The sequence below is a fragment of the Polypterus senegalus genome, chromosome 10, assembly GCF_016835505.1.
Source record: "Polypterus senegalus isolate Bchr_013 chromosome 10, ASM1683550v1, whole genome shotgun sequence".
NCBI lineage: Eukaryota > Metazoa > Chordata > Cladistia > Polypteriformes > Polypteridae > Polypterus > Polypterus senegalus.
Window position 1 is genome coordinate 15,363,836 of NC_053163.1, and position 21,497 is coordinate 15,385,332.

Below are 21,497 nucleotides of genomic sequence, written 5' to 3' on the forward strand. Positions count from 1 at the left end.
TTATGGTCCCGACAGTTTCCTCATATGACACGAGTCTATAGAAATCTTGTTACTACGAAGTATATGCAGCAGATACTTTCATTACAACAAAGTGCCCAAAAGACCATGAAATGCCAGGATGAATTATCCACAAAGCAGCTAGTTCTGTGGGCGCAGCTCAGTTGTGCACAACGACCCCCCAAACAGAAACATTGTAATTTTTTCTTTCGTTCTTCAAACTTTCCTCATACTATTTTTTTTTTGCTGTTTTTATTTTCAGTGATATTTAAATTATAGCTCGGCAACATTTGAAAAACATCCATTGGAATTTAACTCATTGTCACCCTCCTATAGAAATGGTAGACACGAAAAAACGATAACCGTTCACATTAGAGAGAAAAAAAGAACAAACTACATTTTTGCAGCTCTTGACTGCGGCAATAAGAAAAAAAGACGTTGCCAGCGAATTCGGAATTTCGGCATCGACACAGTCAACTTTCTTCAAAGACCGAGCAAAAAAAAAAAAAAAAAAGAAGAAGAAAAATTTCAGGTTGCAAACGTATGCGAACTGCTGCATTTGAAGACGTCGAAAAAGCCGTTTTTATGTGGTTCAGTGATGCTCGCTCAAGAAACATTCCTATTAATGTGGCAATCATTCAAGAAAATGTGAGGTTTCTAAACTGTCTTTGGACCTCCCCCCAACTAGACAGCAAGCCGAAGAGCATCCCGAAATGCAATCACCGCGTCTGTGGAAGACCACGTGTTTGTTCATTGCCAGAGCAACAGTAGGCTCACAGCTATGCTTTGGCTCTTCATCGAAGCAAACAGAAAAGATCTCAATTGGTGATGCAAGTAACAATGTAAATTTAGGGAACAGGATTACTTGGCAACAAACCTGGCCACGACCCTGCTTGACTGCTGTGTCTGTTTATAGGAGAATGGCAGATTCTGTTACAATAAATAACCACACTGTTCCTGTTTCAAGCTGAATAAATTTGGTTTTGCTAAAGGACGGAGACTAAGCCTCTTGTTTTGGGGTGCAAGACAGGGACTTGTAGCACGACCTCGATCTTTTTAGAATTTGCTTCAATGACGCGTCACTGCACTGCTGTGAGCCTGCGGTTGCCCTGCCCCAACAACGGACAATCGCGCTTTGGGACGCACTTCAGCATGTAGTTCCCATTGGGTGGGTAGTAGGGACCCTAAAAGAGTTCAGAAACCTCACAATATGAAGAAGGATGATTCAGGTTCTGACTGATAACTGTACTGCACACAAAACGCTTCCGCATTTAGATCATGTTCGCGTTAAATTCCTCCCACCCAATTGCACAGCAGTGCTTCAGCCATTGGATTTGGGCATCATTCGCACCCGGAAAGTGTATTACCGCAAGGAAATGCAGAGAAATTCTCGGCTGCATAACTCGTAGACAGGAGGAGATTAAAATCAAACATGAAAGAAGCTATTGAAATGATTGCGAACGACTGGACGCAAGTGAAAAGAAAACATTATAGCGGCAAATACAGAATCTCATTACAACTTAATATTTTTTAGGTCCCTGGCAGTCCGTGGTAACGGAATTGTACCTGCGGTTAATACCTGTGATATGTAATAGGAGATCAGTATCGGACCAATAAATAAATAATAAAATTCCCGACTGGAACCTCCTTAGTATTTTAGTGGATGAAAGTGTGCCCCGACTATTATGTTAAATATACGTAGAGGCATACATTGAGCTCATATTTCAAGCTTGATTGACTTAAAACCTTGAATATTTACTCTCATTCAATATCTTCTTTATTTTTTTTAACATAGCAATTATAATGTAATGTTGCTCTCTACAGTTTAAGCTAGCAGTGTATATAATGGCGTACTGTCCAAAGCTTTTTCCCTGCCTTGCACTCTGTGCTAGCTGGGATAAGCACCAGCAGATATTTAAAGTCTTCTACAGTAGATTCTGAAACATGATGCACTATAGGAGAACTGACATTGCAGGGCACAGCTTTATTATACTGTTGCTCTTAGCTGAGTAAAATGAGAGGTCTGCCCCTCAAATTCATTAAGGGAACTCTTCACTAAATACCCTTATGGTAAATGATAATCCGGTCCAAAAAAATCACTACTTTGAGAGTAAAAGCTCTCAAAACCGTTTAGCCAACACGAATTGCGTACAAATAAACACAGAGACAAAGAGAATGGCTGCTTATTTCTCATGTTCAAGTTTATAGCTACAGCACAATTTGTGTATTTGTCCATCCATCCATTATCCAACCCGCTATATCCGAACTACAGAGTCACGGGGGGTCTGCTGGAGCCAACACGGGGCGCAAGACAGGAAACAAACCCTGGGAAGGGCGCCAGCCCACCGCAGATTTGTTTATTTGTCCATGTGTTATTTGCACTACGAGCACAGTCAATATGTACAAACCTACATCAACACTAACACGTCTGCATCGAGTGTGGTCATCTGGATTAATGTTATTTTCTTTGCTCCTAAGTACAGAGCCTAACGGGTGCAATATATGAAGAGGTCTTAAGACTGAAGGGCACAATCACTTTGTTTTTCACACACACTCTTAGTGTCAGGGACAGTCACGATGTTCAAAGTGAAAAAACAAATAAAACCAAATGCGTTACCTTTTGCTCTCATCAAATGAATTCCATTGTAAAGTAGGCATCAGGAATGCATCCGCACTACGTGGACTCATGGGGGATATGGATAACACCCGCAGACTCTCAGGCGGCTGGAATACAAAATTAGGAGGGGCGAATGAGGCTGCCTCATCCACTTCTACCTCCTCCACGCTGGCCTGCTTTACCGGAGAGTGCGGCAAAGCATCTGGTAGCTGTGCTTCTTCGGGTATCGGCTGCTTGGCCAGTTCATGAATAGTGTCAACCGTTGGGATGGTTGAAGGAAACGTTGACTTCTATAATAAAAATTAAAAAAGGGAGAAGGTTATTATATACATACACATATAAATTATACAAGATCTGCCTTTTTATAATACTAATGCAAACACAATAAAGTAATAAAAATGCCTGATATGATACTACAAGGTAGCAGTCTGCGCCAGCATATCGATAGCACACTCACAGCCTGTCGTTTAAACCATTTTTTTTAAAAAGACAAACCAACAATGTCCACAAATCTCCAAATTATATTATTTTTAAATCTGATATCAACAGATGTAGAACAGTACAATGTCTCTGTACCTTTTCAAAGGACTTCACCGTTTCATTTTTAGCGCTTCCCTTGGTGTCCTTCAGAGGACCTTTTCCTGAAAAAGCAATCACACATCATCAGTATAAAATTTACAAAATCTTGGCTCATTTCCTCTTTAAAGCAGTAGCAAATCACAAAAAGTACATTTGTTGACATATTTTATCATTATTTGTAAAATTCACCAAAACATATGTAGATGTGATTTTATTATTTCTTTCCTGTGTTTAAGCGTGTTGTATTCCCGATGTTTATTTCGCCGTTTGGGGCCTTCTAATGCCCACAGTGATGGTTCTACAGGAAAACAGGAGCACGGCAGAAGGTTTGCCACAGTACTACCCTTCTTGCCAGTGCAGAATGCCCTATATGTGCCTACTTCGTCATTGCAGGAGGTGAAACATTGCTGGGAAAGTACAGTACATAAGAGAAAAAATGCCCAGAATTCATCACTGCAGGGCATCAAAGTTGGCTCCCTTGCTGACACATATGTGGAACTCAATGAATATTCTAGCTAGCGAACGAAAAAACTACTTAACAGATTTAAATCAGTTTTTCTATAATTTGCTTGAACATTCTGGTTGATGTTGCGACTTCTCTCATTGTGCTATGTATCATAGTTTGTTTGCAGAAGTGATTTATTCATGCAAATCCAAGACAGAGGCTGCAGGTCGAGAGGAGGGGGAAGCGTGACGTCAGGACATATGTACACAGACAGACATCTGTCTGACTGCTTTTCAAAAATAACTACTTAATGAATTTAGATCTGTTTTTTTTTTTTCTATAATTTGCTTCAATATTCCAGTTGATTTTGTGACTTCTCTCATCGTGCTTAGTATTATAGTTCGGTTGTGGCACTGATTTATTCACGCAAATCCGAGAGACAGGCTGCGGGGCCTCAGGAGTAGGGAGCCGGGCAGGGCCCTCCTCACTTACATGACATGTTTATGTTTATTTTTTATTGTGTCTTCTATTTTTCTATTCATTTTGTAAAGCACTTTGAGCTACATTTTTTTGTATGAATATGTGCTATATAAATAAAGATTGATTGATTGATGACAGCATCCGTTCAAGTCCCTCTACCTAGCGCCACGTGTTGGAGCGTACCTTGCCTCTGCTTAGCTAATGATACCTGTTTGGTCAGCAGACACCATCATCTAGAGGTTGTTAAAGAGTAACGTTTCACGTTTTTGAGAGCGAGGTCACAGCTACGTGTGTTTTAGAGGATACCTGCTCACTGGCAGAGATATCACAGCCACATGCTTTTCTCCCCACACGTGGGACGCCGTCAGAGCTGAACATGATCAGATACAGTGCCAACATTTGAGCGTACCTGCCTTCCGATTGGCCAGAGTTACTTTTTTTTTTTTTTTTTAAATGGATTTTTAAAGTTTGCCCTGTTTCAGTACTACATGGGCAGAGCCGCAGGGGACAGCCAGTCCTTAATACACCTAAATTGCAGCACAACAAATAACAGTACAAGGATCTGGACAGTAAGGAAAATAAATTAACAAGAAATGCTAAAATGCAACACTCAGGAAGGTAGGGATAAAATTATGGTTTGCGCGTGAAACTTTCTTAGGCCGTTTCCACATATTTGCAGGATCACCAAAGAAGCATATCACACTACGGTGGCATAAGTGGTTGGTACCAAGTATCAGGCAGTCTGCATAGTACTCTTCAGAACTGGGTGAACCGTAGGAAATGAAATTCAATTTACACGTAGAGAAGTACAGACTATTCCAGGTCTGTAACCAAAAATTTTGCAAGACAAGGTGACCTACTAAATGTAAACGCTAAAAAGGACATCATGTTTTCAATGGATATGAAGGCACAATGAGCTACTAAAATGTTATGTTTATATATATATATATATATATATATATATATAAAAAGAATTTAAATCATATAACCAGAAACAGATCTTGCAAGACCAACAAAAAGCACTGGAATGTCTTTTATTTTTCAAAGTATACAAAGTTAGCAATTTCCACAAATAAGATCAAAGTGTTGCTTATGTATAGATATGAGTCCCTTACCCGTCACAGGCTGCCGAGTGGTCCTACTGTTGCTTAGCTGGGTGGATGGAGTCTTGACTGCTCTGGCAGTGGGGGCTTTACTCTGGATGGGAGGCTGCACAGCTACAAACAAAGAAACAAAAAAGATAGAAATCCCAAATTACAACTTAGGCTGGAAGGTCTGTAAAAGCCCAAGGATTTCATCAACTTTATTCTTAAATTAAAAAAAAAAAAGGTGCACTCCTATAATCACAACATACATGCAAAATATTAATGGTATATTACAACAAATTTACCTGCTAATAAATTACTTGGGAATTTGTTCCTGCTGTGGCCTGCCACCTTCTGAAGCCTGAATCCTGTCAGCAGTCATAGCCCATGCACTTCAGAAGAGGTCAACCATATGAAGCTAAGCAGGTTCGGGACTGGCCAGTACTTGAATGGGAGACCATTTGGGAAAACATTGGATTGCTGCTGGAAGAGATGTTGGCGAGGCCAGCAGGGGGCGCTGGGCGCTTACCCCGTGGTGTGAATGCGGATCCTAATGCCCCACTGCAGTGATGGGCACAATGTGCTGTAAAACTGGTGCAGTCTCTCGGATGAGATGTAATAACTGAAAACTCGACTCTCCCTGGTCATAAAAGATCCCTGGGAATCCGCCATAAAGAGCAGGGTGTATTCCGATGTCCAGGCTAAATTGCCCTCCTTGGCCTAGTCATTCTGGCCCACTAATCATCCCCAGTCTCTAATTGTGTGCCCCTCTCACCGCCTAATAGCTAAAGTGTGGTGAGCGCTGCCTTTGCAGCATCCGGGTAGATGAAGCACAATAGTGATGGGTGGAGTGGCTCCCCACTCACTATGAAAAGCACCATATAAAATGTCAAAAATGATCCTTAATCTCAGCCTGATCACCACGTGGAGTCCATTTGTGCCAACATGTCTGAATGGGTTTTTCGCAAGGCAACACTTCTTGTACCTCCCATATTTTGAATATGTATGCTTTAGGTTAACCGGCAATTCTATACTGTAGGTATGTGAATGTGTGTCCAGGTCTGCATTTTTGGGTGGAAAAGAACTTTAAAGATTGCTGCTATGAGGGAATCACTAAAGCCATAAGAATGCTTGGGAGTTTGCCTTTTTTTTTTTTTTAAGCATATGTTCTTTGTCTTATATACAAATGTCTTTGTGTGTGTGTGTGTGTGGCTGTCTGTCCTGCAGAAGTGAGAGGTGGAGTCAGGATAGGGGGCTCCGCCTCCAAGGAAACAGAAAACTCGCTTAGCCACTAATACACAAGCGAGGCGAACACGTCGGCAAAACGAAACCTCCGAAGAAAGACAACATCGGCAAAACGGGTATCCCTTTTATTTTTCCTCCCGCCACTAATGGACAAGTGATGTGAGCACGTCGGTAAAATGAAATCTCCTAAGAGAGATGCCCAGAGTAGTTCCTTTCAATTACCCGACATTTCAATTTCAATAGTTTCTAGGACTTCGGTCTTTTTACAGCACGGGCTTACACGGCTAGTATCCCATAACCTGGTTGCGTTTTCAAGTGAGGAAATAGGCTGCTCATGTCACGTTTTTTTATTAATCAATAGTTATTATTAGAGTTCTGTTATCTTATTTAGACAGCAGCTCATCTTCATTTGCATCCGATTCATCCTTAACCTAACTGGGGTTCGGCACAAGTGTCTCATGTTCGCCACGCTGCTTTTGACTTGAATGAAAAGCGGGGTGCCACACAGAGTGGAAGCACCTGACTAGACACTACGACTGGGCCTGGAGAGGTGGCCATTTTTTAAATATACAGCAACAGAAAGCACAAAGCAGGAGAATGAGCTTTAACGCTTTCAGGGATAATTATTTTTTTATTTTCTCCCAGGTCTGAATATTTTTCCCAAAAACTCAGTTTTCTAAAAAGTATACAAAGCAAACACGAAATGCATTTAAAAATTAAACATCAGCGTTCTAAGATCGGCTGTCATACTGCTTACATACTACATACCCGTTTCTCTAACCTTTTATATTCTGAATGGCGCTGTCTGGAAAGGAAACAGCTACCTGCCTTTCATTTCTGATTTCCAGATCACTTGCATCAAAATTGGAGTTATGTAAGTCACTGTCCGATTTAGCAATAATATGCAAAAAGCAAAAAAATTAACAATGCCCACAGAGTATTTTGCTTTGCATATTCGCTTTGCCCTCTTGCCCAAAGTCAATACCATTCTAGACGTTGTTTACTCTACGCTCCTCACACACACACACACACACACACACACACACAAAGGGATTTGATGTCAAGTCAATGAGTCTACCAGTCCTCCTAGCAAAGAGGGTCCACGCGTAACGCGAAGGCGAGTTCTGTCGACGTCTCCAGCTGATTATTACCCTCTTCCCCTGGATGTCAACTAAAGTCAACATCCAACGTCAACTCCAGCTGCTGACGAAAGTCGACATCAGCCCTAAGAGAGTTAACTAATGGCGCTTTTCCACTGCATAGTACGGCACAGCACGGTTCAGTACAGCTCACCTTGGTTCGGCTCAGTTCGGCTCGGTTTGCGTTTCGACTGCAGTTTAGTACCGCTTTAGAGTGGGCGGGATTATTCACGTGCCGTTATAGTTGCGCCGCCTCTCCTGCCGGGACATCATCGTAAACGCGCCACAAACAAACACACTTATACTCCTGTAGTCGCTCCTCATTTTTTTTTTTAACTTGTCCCTACACGGTTTGTAAGTCCGATGGTAGCCGTGTGCGCCCAAGAGCTTAGCGACCTCCTAAAAAACTTTTTCATTCCGCGTCGCCCCATCCAGCTCTCGCTGGATCCGCTCCTCGGCTACCAACGAGGAACGCCTGTACTTCCTCAATAGACCACGAAACAGCCATTTTTGGTTAAAACAAAATGGTGCGTCCGAACCTTCGCTGGCTGTGCTAAAAATCTAGCGGGTCTGTTGGGTCTCGTGTCACAAGTTCAGTGACGCAGTAATGACGATTTTCTCCGGCCAATCAGTGACCTGCAGAGTTTACACGTCACGTTTGGCAACGGTTCGGCGCGCTTGGAACCTCGGCTAAGGTGGTACTAAAAAAAGGACCAGGTACCAGGTACTGCTCCCAGTGGAAAACCGCCCAAAAGTGAGCTGAACTGAACCGTGTCGTGCCGTACTATGCAGTGGAAAAGCGCCATAAACATACCGACTTGAGCAAAATTAGTGCAGTAAGAGCTTCTTAGGGTTATAGGATAAATCGGTCAGCCCCAAGCACGTACACTCCGTGCACATTTCTAAGTTTTACATCTATATAATAATTTGCACCTTGTTTTACAGTTTTGCACAATGTCTAAACTGACTTCTGGAGCAAGTGAATTTGTCATATTAGTGGGGTGGGGCGATCAACAGGGTACCATCTAGATTAGTCTGACATATTTCCTGTTGGCTAAACAGCAAAAACGGAAAAAAAAAACAAAAAAAAAAAACAAACACTTTTAAAAACGACAAAAGTGAAAATGCATGCCTATAATGGCGATTTCCTCTAGTCTTTTAAAGAAAGACGTTTCAGCTGTATTAAATATTTTACAATTGAAAGAAATGTACAGCGCGCATCAGGTGGGCCAATCTGCGTTTTCCGTTAAATGAAATGGGGGATTTAGGACAGTAAGGATTTTATTGTACTCCGTAGACGTGAAAATTAGGGAATCCATCTCCGGGGAACCGGGAACGGCCAAGCTCGCATATATAGCGTGTAAAAATCAATCAAGAAATAACAGAGTTATAGTTGAATGGTTGAATGGAATGGTTTTTTGGCCCACAGTGTAGTGTGTTGCCGATTAATTCAGTCGACAACAGACCAGCAGCAGTCGTCAGTCTCCCGGCTCCCACTAAGACTAAGCACAGAGGACTGGGAGGAGTCTGCACTCTGCAGCTTATGAGTGCCGGGACGGGGCTGACTTCATTGACGTCTGTTAGACAACAGCAATTTGAAATTGAAATGCGTCAGTCTGTTGCATCAGCATTATCTGTGCCAAGAAACTTGCCATCACAGAATGACGACAAGAAACTGGATGCATCAGTAAAATGGAGGTGTTTCACAGCAATGGCAAGCGCGGGCGTTGTTTAAAACAAGTGTATCAGTATCTGAGGACTGTGCCACCTACTTCAGTGGAGGAAGAGCATGCTTTCTCAGCGGCTGGCATACTCTACACAAAGAGCGCTCACACCTGGATGACCGCACACTGGACACGTTGTGCTTTCTACGCTCTTATTACCGCAACTAACTAGATACATTAATAAAGTATCTATCTATCTATCTACAGGTACTAATATGACAGCATGAACTGCTTGTAGATAAGGTTAGTCTTTTATGGGTGTCAACATATTGCAGTAGTTTAATTAAAAATAAGTGTCGGCCATTCTAAAACCGTTCACATGTGAGATGTCCGTGCACTGTCTCATCCCCGGGAGCCCAGGATTCCCAGGAATGACATGTGGGATTCCTGAATTCCCGAGAATGGATAAACCTGGGCGGGAATGGATTCCCTAGTGACAATACAATAACTAGTACTACCAGTACGCCAGACACTTCCAGGTCAACTAAGTGGGACTGCTTCAGTGAAATAGCAGGCGCACGTGCCAAGTAGTTTCATAGAGCAATCTGCGCCTTATAATGCCAATGCTTCATTATTAGGCTCTAATTTAATGTGCATTTAAAATCGTTGCAATTTCTTTGAGTCAATATGTGACAATAGCACACCACAGATTTTTTTTTTTTTTTTAAATAATAATTCTTTGCATTTATATGGGACAGAGCAGAGACCCTTTTGGCATTTATGGGATTCGAACTGGCAACCTTCCCATTGCCAGTGCAGATCCCTAGCCTCAGAGCCACCACTCCGCCTAACCCAATGGAATGTCATTTTGGATTCCTAAACCAAACCCTTCAGTTCTTTAAGTTGCATTTCAGGATTTATCACGGTGGTATTAAATTATCTTGCATTTTTATCACCTGGGCATTAATGCCGTTTTAAGCAAGACTTAATCAGTGACTAAAACGTCTCAGTGTCACCTTGACTGCAGATCAATGTATGCAAAAAAGGCCGACAGGACTCAAACCGACCAATGGGTCCTCTACAACTAAATTTCCTTATCACTTACATTAATTTAAAAATATGGGAAACTGCAACAAACTGAAATGGAGTACATTTTAGGTAAACCCGGTTGTGAAGCAATAAGGGCATTGTTCGTAAACGTGTGCAGTTTCATGATTTATCCTTTGTGTCAGATGCTGCTGGGATAAGTATAGATAAGTCACCTCGGTTGTGATAATCCAAGTTATAAAAACTAGGGGGCTTCACTCGCCACCCCCAATTAGCCCCCCACCCGCGCTACTTTTCGTCTCTTACGCTCACGTTGTGAAGAGTGCGGCTGAATGCACCCCAAGGAGATGCAGTCTCTCATCTAAAACCCTCTCTTAAATCAGTGATACAATTCTTTGTTTTACCTCCTCTTTGCTCGATCAGCTGCTGGGCACACTTCTATCATATAACCCATGTCCATATATTCGATCTCTTTTCGCTTTTACCTTTTCTTCAATATCGCATTGAATTTTCATTCCGTCGTGACATTGCAACGTATAACTGCCCGCAACTGAATATCGTATCTTTCTCTCTACAAGAAATGTGTCCGACAATAGCATTCACACAAATGAGAAATGATTGAACCGTGTGCATGCTTGAAATTATCTCTCGTGGGATTTCACTTTCACCAAACGTCAAATCTTTTAATTCTCGCGGATACACCTCTTCATTAGGAAGAAACATTTTTTCCCTCTGATGACAACACGAATTAGACGATCTACAAGTCTCTGACTTAAAGTTTAAATCCGAACAATATATTAAATTTCTTTTCGCTGTTCCATTATTTCACAAGGTAATAATTTCCATTTGTTTGCGCTAATGCGATCTTTACTATCATTTTTTGTAACTTTCGAATTTTAGTACTTTCATTATCTCTAACCTGCTGTTCATGTGTACTGCACCAATGTTTTTGAATTGTTTACGACATTGTACTTTGTCATCTACTCTTTGTCTTTTATTTCCGGCCCAGAGTGTGGTTAAATCTCTGTGAGAGAAAGTCTCGCGGGACGTCCAAGTGTCGCCACGAGAGAAAGTCTCGCGGGACGTCCAAGTGTCGCCACGAGAGAAAGTCTCGCGGGACGTCCAAGTGTCGCCACGAGAGAAAGTCTCGCGGGACGTCCAAGTGTCGCCACGAGAGAAAAATCACGTCTTGTCTGCTTCCAAGGTGTTTTCTTTTTTTTATTTTTATATAATAGAGAGACATTTACGTTTACTTATTTGGCGAACGCCATTATTCAAGGTGACTTGCAACATTTATAACAGAAATGCAACCAATGTTATTTTCACTTTCCAACAAAATGTGGTAGGATGGATGGGTAAGTGGAAGTATCAAACTCCATTGACCAGTCTTACTGCTGGTAGCAAGACAGATGCTATGAAAGGCCTAACAGGTTTGGATGATATTTAGGTTAAGTTATTTAGTATTGTTTTGTGGTCTTCCACATCAGCTGGGGCCATGGCAGCTTTGGGTCAATTCTAACACAATTCAATACACACACGCTGCCATACCCTACAGAAAACAATTCTGATGTCTGCAGATTTTACCTTTGCGTGAAGCAGGTGGCGGGGCAGTTGGTTGTTTCTTATTAACTACTGTTTCTGTCTTCTTAACTGCACTTTCTGGAAAACGCTTAGCGTCCTGTTAAGCACGGGGAACAATAATCAGATGTCATCACTTTTAACACACATGAAAGAACAAAAATAAGAAGGTGTTCAAAACAAGAACCTTTGAATCGGGTGGCTTCTTAACCATCGAACGTGTGATTCTGGTCTGGCTGATGGTAGGAGGACGAGATTGGGCCTGCAAGATGAAAACCAAAAAGACACACACAGCTCACTAACTGGAATATAAAATGTGTCTGACCAGCAGTGCACAACAACGTAATTAGCACAAAATCTAGATTCTCCCCAAAAGGAAACTCGCATGGGGGGCCAATGAACCTTTTCCTCAGATACTTCAACATTTATGTGGCATGTAAAATTCTTACAATCAAAATAAACACATGCATCATCTTACATAATGTCCAAGTGTTTAAAGATAAGGTCTCTGGCAGTTTCTGCTCCACTCTTTTTAGGGTCAGGGACCCCAAATCTATCGATTACACAACACCAACATCCCCACCTTGGGCTGCACCGTGTATCCGTGTGGAAGAGCTGGCAGCGGCAAAAAGATCTGCGGTTCTGGTTTGAAGACTCCGACCTTGAAGACCCCCTTTTTGGCTTTCTCTCTTTGCTCCTTCATTTTAGTAACGAGTTTGGCTTCTTTGTAGCGCTGTAACATCTTCTGGCGCTCCACGGCAGCATTGTTCTCACAGCTCACCATCACTTCTGCAAAGACAAGAAATTTGTAAAGTGTCTGGGCTCAAACAAAGCAGGTCTCTAATGTCACTGCATAATTACAGAGAAAAACATGGCTTTAAGGAAGCGCTGTAGGAAACAGCATTACATTTTGGACGGGACAGGATAGGGGTTTTTGTGTACATGGATGTGAAAAAAACTTGAGAAACTGTTACTCAATGGACTCACTTTTTTGACTAAGACAGCTTTCTTCAAATGCTGAATTTTCAACTTCTATCACTGTAGAAATATTGGGGTCCAGAACACTTAAACCTCTTTTGGCACTTAACAGACGGTCCCGGTTTTCCTTTTGACTTTGCGAGCGCCTGCGTGCCATCTTCACCCTGATCATTTCCACACTCATATCTGTACGAATTCGAGAGGCAAATCGGGAGGTCGTCTCCATCTTTGTAATCTTCTTAGTATTCTCCTACACATGATGGGAAGGGAAAAGGCAGAAAATGAATAGGAAGCATACGTGTGAAAACATCTCCAATGGAAAATACAGAAAAAAAAACTAAGATACACACTTCTCTGGGACTAAGCAAGATCCAGATTAAGAATGTTAAACCAGTTATGCATTTTACTTAATTTACATGGAACACTTGTAGGTAAGGGGCGACACAGTGGAGCAATGGTAGCCCTGCTGCCTCACAGTAAGGAGACCAGGGTTTGCGTCACCGATGCTCCCAGCTTGAAGTCTGCATGTTCTCTCCATGGGTTTCCACCCACTGTCCAAAGACATGCAGGTTAGGTGAACTGGCAATGCTAAATTAGCTCTAGCGGGTGTGCAGGGGTGGTCACCTTGCAATGGACAGGCACCATGTCTAGAGTTTGTTCCTGCCATGCACTGTGTGGAGTTTGCATGTCCTTTTTTTTTTATCCTAAATTGTGCGGTACACTAGTCAGAAACTCGGAACTGGTTTCATATGAGCAAGTGTGTCTGACTGATGCACAATCAGCTAGAGATGTTTACTGTTGCATAGATTGCAAGATAAATTCTTGTTCCAAAGTTGCAGTGATGTATAAATACAGTAAATAAAAGTAGCAAAAGACAAACAAACAGAGCATAGATAGATAAAGGGAATTAGTATATTCGGCAGGATTAGCTAGCTAGACAGAATTAGTATAGTCGGCAGGATTAGCTAGCTAGACAGAGAATTAGAACAGCAGGCAGCATTAGCTAGCTAGACAGAATTAGTATAGTCGGCAGGATTACCTAGCTAGACAGAGAAGTAGTACAGCAGGCAGGATTAGCTAGCTAGACAGAGAATTAGTACAGCGGGCAGGATTAGCTAGCTAGAGAGAGAATTAGTATAGTCGGCAGGATTACCTAGCTAGACAGAGAAGTAGTACAGCAGGCAGGATTAGCTAGCTAGACAGAGAATTAGTACAGCGGGCAGGATTAGCTAGCTAGACTGAGAATTAGTACAGCAGGCAGGATTAGCTAGCTAGACACAGAGGATTACTATGGCAGGCAGGATTAGCTAGCTAGACAGAGAAGTAGTATAGTAGGCAGGATTAGCTAGCTAGTGTGAGAATTAGTATAGCAGGCAGGAGTAGCTAGAAAGAGAATTAACATAGTAGGCAGGATTAGCTAGCTAGAGAGAGAATTAGTTTAGCAGGCAGGAGTAGCTATAGCTAAAGAGAGAAATAGTATAGATTGAGTTTTTTTGTTTTTTTTTTTAAGTTATGCATTGTGCAATTTCACATGAAACTCCAGATGTGCTGCAGAATTGATAAATTAATGGTAATCATCTCCATGATATTACAAGACATTGCCCACAAAATCTGAAAACGTGGAAGTCTCACTTATCAAAACTAGTTTGTTGGTTAGCAATTTTGTCTCTGGAAAAGAGAGAATATCAAAATGTAATAACAACATTTATTTATATAGCACATTTTCATACAAACAGTAGCTCAAAGTGCTTTACATATTAAAGAATAGAAAAATGAAAGACATAATTATAAAAAATAAATCAACATTAACATCAAATAAGAGTAAGGTTCAATGGCCAGGGGGGACAGAAGAACATAAGCTTTAAATGAGTAACACAGAAGTTAACTGAATGTGCCACATTTGCCAATAAATTTGACTGTTGTATCCACTTTGCACCAGGAAAAATCATAACTGTCATTTAACAAAGGACCGGTCCTCATCTCCTATAGCCCAACATCATGTAACCTATCCACGCTTGGCCAAAATGTAGTATACTGCCATTTTCCAGTAATTCATCAAAATTAATGATGCCAAGTCAATGTACATCGTGTAGGGTACTGCATCTTGCTGGTAAAATAAAGGTAACTGTTTTGGATAAGGGTGTGCAAATGAGCTCAGAATTGAACAGTGGACACCTTGAAACTCTTAGGTGATCAGCTCAACAACACAAAGAGTGCATGTACAGTGGAACCTCGATTATCCGATCTTCAATTAACCGTGCATTTGGTTATCCGGGATCGCCTAAAAAAAAAAAGTTTGCGACATCACAAGACCGCCAAGAATTCCGACTACAGGAATGTACACTACGTGTGTCACAGCTTAAGTTTTCTTTGTTGATGGGTTTCTGAGAATTATTTTAAAAGGATTGAAAGTACAGTATAGCATCTATGCACCAGCCAGGCGATCCCCTGCTATGAAAAACCAATAGACTTAACCCGATGCAGAGGACTCGTTCTGAACACTCTCCCCTTTTTCCAAATTCAGACGACTGCCATTTGTCAATAAGTTTTGTATGGGTCGCACGGTTCGTTTAGGCGACACCTTTTTACGGGTTCATTCAGTTGGCGTCCGCACCTCGAGGTTAGAAAGCGGTTTTGCATAAGTTTGTGCCGAAATGTCGGGGTCCAGTGCGGGAGCAAAAAGAAAAAGAGTTGTTTTGTCAATTGCTACGAAACTGCAAATTGTTGAACGTGCTGAAAAAGGGGAATCAATTACTAAGCTTTCATCGGAATTTAACATATAGGGGATCAAACAGTGCGTGATATTGTTCGGAAGAAAGATGAACTCTACAAGTTCGTAACTTCATCCGATACATTTAACGGGACGAGTGCACGCAAGACAACAAAGGGTTCAAAATTTGACGATCTGGATAGAGCTGTGTTCGAATGGTTCAAGCAAAAACGCGCCGTGGGGATGTCCTGTATCCGGGCCATTGCTGCTCGAAAAAGCGAAATGGTTTCACTGTGAGATGAAGATTCCTGAACCATTTGCTGTGTCTCAAGGATGGCTGCAATATTTCACATCTTGCCACAGAATTAGACAGTTGGATATCCAAGGTGAGAAACTAAAGCGGTGATTCTGACGCTGCAGCACTATACGTAACGGAATTTAAACGTCTTGTCGAGGCTCATGATCTTTCACCTGACAAACTTTATAATGCTGACAAGACTGGTTTGTACTGGAAGGCTTTGGCGTCAAAAACGCTTGTGTCAAAAGAAGAAAAGTCTGCTCCAGGTCACAAGTCCAGTAAGGAACGAATAACAGTGCTAGCACGCGCTAACGCTAGTGGTTCGCACAAATTGTAATCCGTATGCATTGGAAAGTCTAAGAATCCACGATGATTTAAGGGAATACAAATACGCAATTTTCCTGTCCTTTACTACAATCAGACCAAAGCATGGATGAACAGAGAGATTTTTAAAGACTGTTTTTTTAAACATTTTGTTCCTGCTGTTCGAGACCATCTATGCTCCAAAAAAGAGTGTTACTGTTGGACAACGCACTTTCCCATCCTAGCGAAAATGTCCTGAAAACAAGCAATTATCACATTTTTGTGGCATATCTTCCTCCAAACGTGACGTCGCTTAAGCAACCTATGGACCAGGGCGTCTTTGAAGCATTCAAGCATCGTTACATGATATCTTTACTCCGTTCAGTCTTGGAAGAAGATGGAGATCTCCGTGAATTTTACAAGAAATGGACAATTAAGGACGCAATATTCTCATGTTCAGAGAGTTGGGATGACATGCCGAACTTAACATTTCGAAAATCATGGCGAAAATTGTTCCCTGATGTAATGGATAGTGTTGAAAACGTCAATGACAGTGAAAGCCAAGAAATAACAGCGGCATCGCTTTTGGAGGAAATTCAAAATGTAAATGGATGTGAAGACGGCGACAGAGAAAACATCGAAGAATGGCAACTCTCTGATAATGATCAGCCTTGATATCAAGTGAAAGACGACGCCGCCCTTGCTGCAGAAGCGAAGTCAGGTGCGGAATTGCCTAAAAAAAAGCGACGATGACGCAGTTGAAGACAAACCTTCAGAAAAGAAAGTTTCGATTGCAGAAGCGCTAAATTGTACCGAAACATTGCTAGATTTTCTGGAGCAGGAAGCGGATTCAAATTTTAGTGACATCCTAGCACTTCGCAAGCTCCGCACGTCAATAAAATTGAAGCACTGCAAGAACACAAAGCAGCGTCTACTGTCTGATTGTGTCAAGAAAACTTCATAAACACAAGAAAGGTAAGATTTTCACTGTACAGCACCTATTCTATCTAGCATTTGCGAATTTTTATAATTAATTATTTTCGATTATCCGTGATTTTTGATTATCCAGATGACGGGCGCCGGTCATTAAACCAGACAATTGAGGTTGTACTGTACATGTGCTTTAACAACGCAGTGTGATGACCAGGTAACCCCGTGCTGGCAACTCTTGAACCATCAACTCATCAATACTCACAACTGAGGAAGGACCATACCCAATTATTTACTGAAACCCAGTTACAAACAGGCCACCATTAGCACAGTTAGAGAAACTAAGATATTGGTCTCCGAGAACCCAGGTTAACATACATACAGTGGTGTGAAAAACTATTTGCCCCCTTCCTGACTTCTTATTCTTTTGCATGTTTGTCACACAAAATGTTTCTGATCATCAAACACATTTAACCATTAGTCAAATATAACACAAGTAAACACAAAATGCAGTTTTTATTTAGGGAGAAAAAAAAAATCCAAACCTACATGGCCCTGTGTGAAAAAGTAATTGCCCCCTGAACCTAATAACTGGTTGGGCCACCCTTAGCAGCAATAACTGCAATCAAGCGTTTGCGATAACTTGCAATGAGTCTTTTACAGCTCTGGAGGAATTTTGGCCCACTCATCTTTTCAGAATTGTTGTAATTCAGCTTTATTTGAGGGTTTTCTAGCATGAACCGCCTTTTTAAGGTCATGCCATAGCATCTCAATTGGATTCAGGTCAGGACTTTGACTAGGCCACTCCAAAGTCTTCATTTTGTTTTTCTTCAGCCATTCAGAGGTGGATTTGCTGGTGTGTTTTGGGTCATTGTCCTGTTGCAGCACCCAAGATCGCTTCAGCTTGAGTTGATGAACAGATGGCCGGACATTCTCCTTCAGGATTTTTTGGTAGACAGTAGAATTCATGGTTCCATCTATCACAGCAAGCCTTCCAGGTCCTGAAGCAGCAAAACAACCCCAGACCATCACACTACCACCACCATATTTTACTGTTGGTATGATGTTCTTTTTCTGAAATGCTGTGTTCCTTTTACGCCAGATGTAACGGGACATTTGCCTTCCAAAAGTTCAACTTTTGTCTCATCAGTCCACAAGGTATTTTCCCAAAGTCTTGGCAATCATTGAGATGTTTCTTAGCAAAATTGAGACGAGCCCTAATGTTCTTTTTGCTTAACAGTGGTTTGCGTCTTGGAAATCTGCCATGCAGGCCGTTTTGCCCAGTCTCTTTCTTATGGTGGAGTCGTGAACACATGACCTTAATTGAGGCAAGTGAGGCCTGCAGTTCTTTAGACGTTGTCCTGGGGTCTTTGTGACCTCTCGGATGAGTCGCCTCTGCGCCTTGGGGTAATTTTGGTCGGCCGGCCACTCCTGGGAAGGTTCACCACTGTTCCATGTTTTGCCATTTGTGGATAATGGCTCTCACTGTGGTTCACTGGAGTCCCAAAGCTTTAGAAATGGCTTTATAACCTTTACCAGACTGATAGATCTCAATTACTTCTGTTCTCATTTGTTCCTGAATTTCTTTGGATCTTGGCATGATGTCTAGCTTTTGAGGTGCTTTTGGTCTACTTCTCTGTGTCAGGCAGCTCCTATTTAAGTGAATTCTTGATTGAAACAGGTGTGGCAGTAATCAGGCCTGGGGGTGGCTACGGAAATTGAACTCAGGTGTGATACACCACAGTTAGGTGATTTTTAACAAGGGGGCAATTACTTTTTCACACAGGGCCATGTAGGTTTGGATTTTTTTTTCCCCCTAAATAATAAAACCATCATTTAAAACTGCATTTTGTGTTTACTTGTGTTATATTTGACTAATGGTTAAATGTGTTTGATGATCAGAAACATTTTGTGTGACAAACATGCAAAAGAATAAGAAATCAAGAAGGGGGCAAATAGTTTTTCACACCACTGTAGATAGATTTCTCAGCAAGTAACCCCATTAAATGGTCAGGTAAATCCATAACCAGGTTCTAGTAAAGTAAAGCATTTCACAGCCTGCGAATGTTTGATGCAATCAGTCAGCTTGTGCTTCACATACGCCAAAGGTAAAATAAAGAACAGTGGAACCACACACAAAGAGAAATAATCTGAGGCAAATTTATTCTCCTTGTTGAACCAACCCATCTCAGTATTTCAGAAATTGCTACATTTATGTTAATGTGCAGAACACAAGAGTGCTAATGTAGGATTGGTAAATAATTATAGTGAAATAAAGGAGTTAATACCTTCATATGTGAACAAACAGGGCTCAGTCTCTTCAGGAGACAAATTTACACACGGGTATAAAATGACTTAGGAGCGGCCTGTAGACGGGCGTGCTGGGGAGACCATTCAGTGTGGAACAAAGAAAATCCTCTGGCTCTGAATAAGAACTTTAAATTTGTTTTATATGATGAACTGGTGCTTGTCCCATTTTTCTTTTACTGTGTTTGATTTGGCATGAATTGTGTGAAATTTTGTCTATTAGAAGTTTTTTCACACAACTATATTGATTTTATTTAATGTATTTTCGAGCACAAACTCTTCTTTTTGACATAACTATAACATCGCCTGTATTTTATTCTAAAAGTGAAAATTGCACTTTTAAAACACGTTTATTTTAATCAAGGATTGAGACTGTCGGTTCTTAAAGACATGAGCATTTCTATTGAAATACCGGACCTTGGCTACATTAAGCTCAACAGGACAATCTCGAGGACATAAGCTCCATGCTCATTTTCGTAGTCACAGCAGCCGCTGTTGATGTTCATTTATTTATTTATTTTTAAGCGCAGGGTTTTAACGAAACCAGATTTCTGCCTTAACCGGGTTACTCGCCATATCCCAGTTGTGTGCGCGCATGTGCACTCAGTGACAGGCGACTTTACAAAGGAGACTTTCGGTTACAGTGCTTAATTTAAAAATATGACACATTTTTGCCCATGGATGTCTCAAGTTTCATTGTTTAGACAAGCAGTGGATAAACAGCTAGCTGGACAGTAAAGCACAAGATCAGCCGATCAATCCCCACATCCGACTTATTCAAGTCACTTGACTTCCAACTGCCTCAGCTGTAAACGGCAATCAAATTGTTGTCCTGAATTTCTGAATCGTTGCGTTGAATACAAAGTAAACATGATCAGTCTCATTTTAAGACTATTCTCATATGTAAGCTTATAATGTTAACTTTTTTTTAGTTTCGCTCTACTTTGATCGCGAGCACCTTATTGCTCCCAACCAATTCAGTTAACCGAAAACTGAAGGCATAAAAAAAAAAAACACGCGGTTAGTTCATTTTTAAGTTTATGAAACTCAACGTAACGGCCAGAAGAAACGCTGCAAATTAACTTCTCATTAAAGCGTAAAGACGGCATCACTTTGGAAATGGACGGTGAGCCGATGCCTTACACGGGGTCGTCTAGGATGGACTAGCCGCCGAGCTGAGCAAACTGGGCAAGTTCGCTTCCCCTCGCGTAACACGGTTAGCAGCGCGTGTAAACACCCCGTTTCGATAAACTGTTTTTCCTCTGGTGTCAGGAATCGAACAACAACGTTGCACAGCACACCAGGAAAAGTCACCCTTGCGACATTATAAGCGTGTATATATATTTTTTTAAGTAAAGAAACGTTAATATTTTAATCTTACCTCCTTTCCGGCTCTCTCACGCTCTTGCTCAAACTACCTGCTGTTATTCAAACTTGTACACTTAAGATCTGGTTGGCTGGCTGAGTCTTACTGTAATCTGATTGGCTAAAGGGAAATATTTTGCGCGAACGCGCCCACTCATTGGCTGTCTGCCTCACGTCTGCGCAGAAGACCAGAAATGAACGAGGAGCAATCGGATTTGAATGGTCCACACCCACTACAGTATACTGTAGTTACAGCAAAAAATGTGACTGTGAGAAGCGGCGTTATATTTAATGTATCGTGTCGTATATTTGACATAGTAAATGAATACCATACGAGACTGTATATACTCTGTTTATCGCGCAGTTAAGGGTCCCGCATGAAGTAATGTTTTGATCCGTATGTTTGATCCATTTGGATGGATTAAGTCTATTTCTTCTTTTTTATCTGATTTTGAAACCTGCGCACTAGTTATGAGTTGTGGGTTTTCTTTTGTGCCAAACGGTCATTTTCTGCGCTAAGATAGCTCAGTTCTCAACTGGGCTCTTCTTGAAGCTCTTCTGCGAGTGAAAGTGTGTGGTGTGTTTTATTTATGTAAATACTACGTGCATTTAATATCAAAAATGACGTACGGTAATTTGCAATTCTGCATTCATTTTTACAAGCAACCGACCCCCAACCAAATTGCACCAATTTTCATAAAGTGATGTTAACCTTTACGTTAAAACATTC

The 21,497-nt window shown here is 41.4% G+C and overlaps 1 protein-coding gene across 1 annotated transcript in view; it reads right to left on the bottom strand.

Moving 5' to 3' along the window:
- The window catches only part of dlgap5 (discs, large (Drosophila) homolog-associated protein 5), a 52,110-nt gene extending 31,249 nt beyond the window's left edge, over positions 1 to 20,861 (bottom strand). Inside the window, exons 1-8 of the mRNA XM_039765291.1 lie at positions 20,784 to 20,861; positions 12,864 to 13,104; positions 12,460 to 12,665; positions 12,064 to 12,138; positions 11,883 to 11,976; positions 5,234 to 5,335; positions 3,191 to 3,255; positions 2,615 to 2,904 (exon numbers count right to left, since the gene is read on the bottom strand). Coding sequence (XP_039621225.1) covers positions 2,615 to 2,904; positions 3,191 to 3,255; positions 5,234 to 5,335; positions 11,883 to 11,976; positions 12,064 to 12,138; positions 12,460 to 12,665; positions 12,864 to 13,080 — 1,049 coding nt within the window. The 5' untranslated portion in view covers positions 13,081 to 13,104; positions 20,784 to 20,861. The remainder of the gene's footprint in view (positions 1 to 2,614; positions 2,905 to 3,190; positions 3,256 to 5,233; positions 5,336 to 11,882; positions 11,977 to 12,063; positions 12,139 to 12,459; positions 12,666 to 12,863; positions 13,105 to 20,783) is intronic.
- Positions 20,862 to 21,497: the final 636 nt, after the last annotated feature.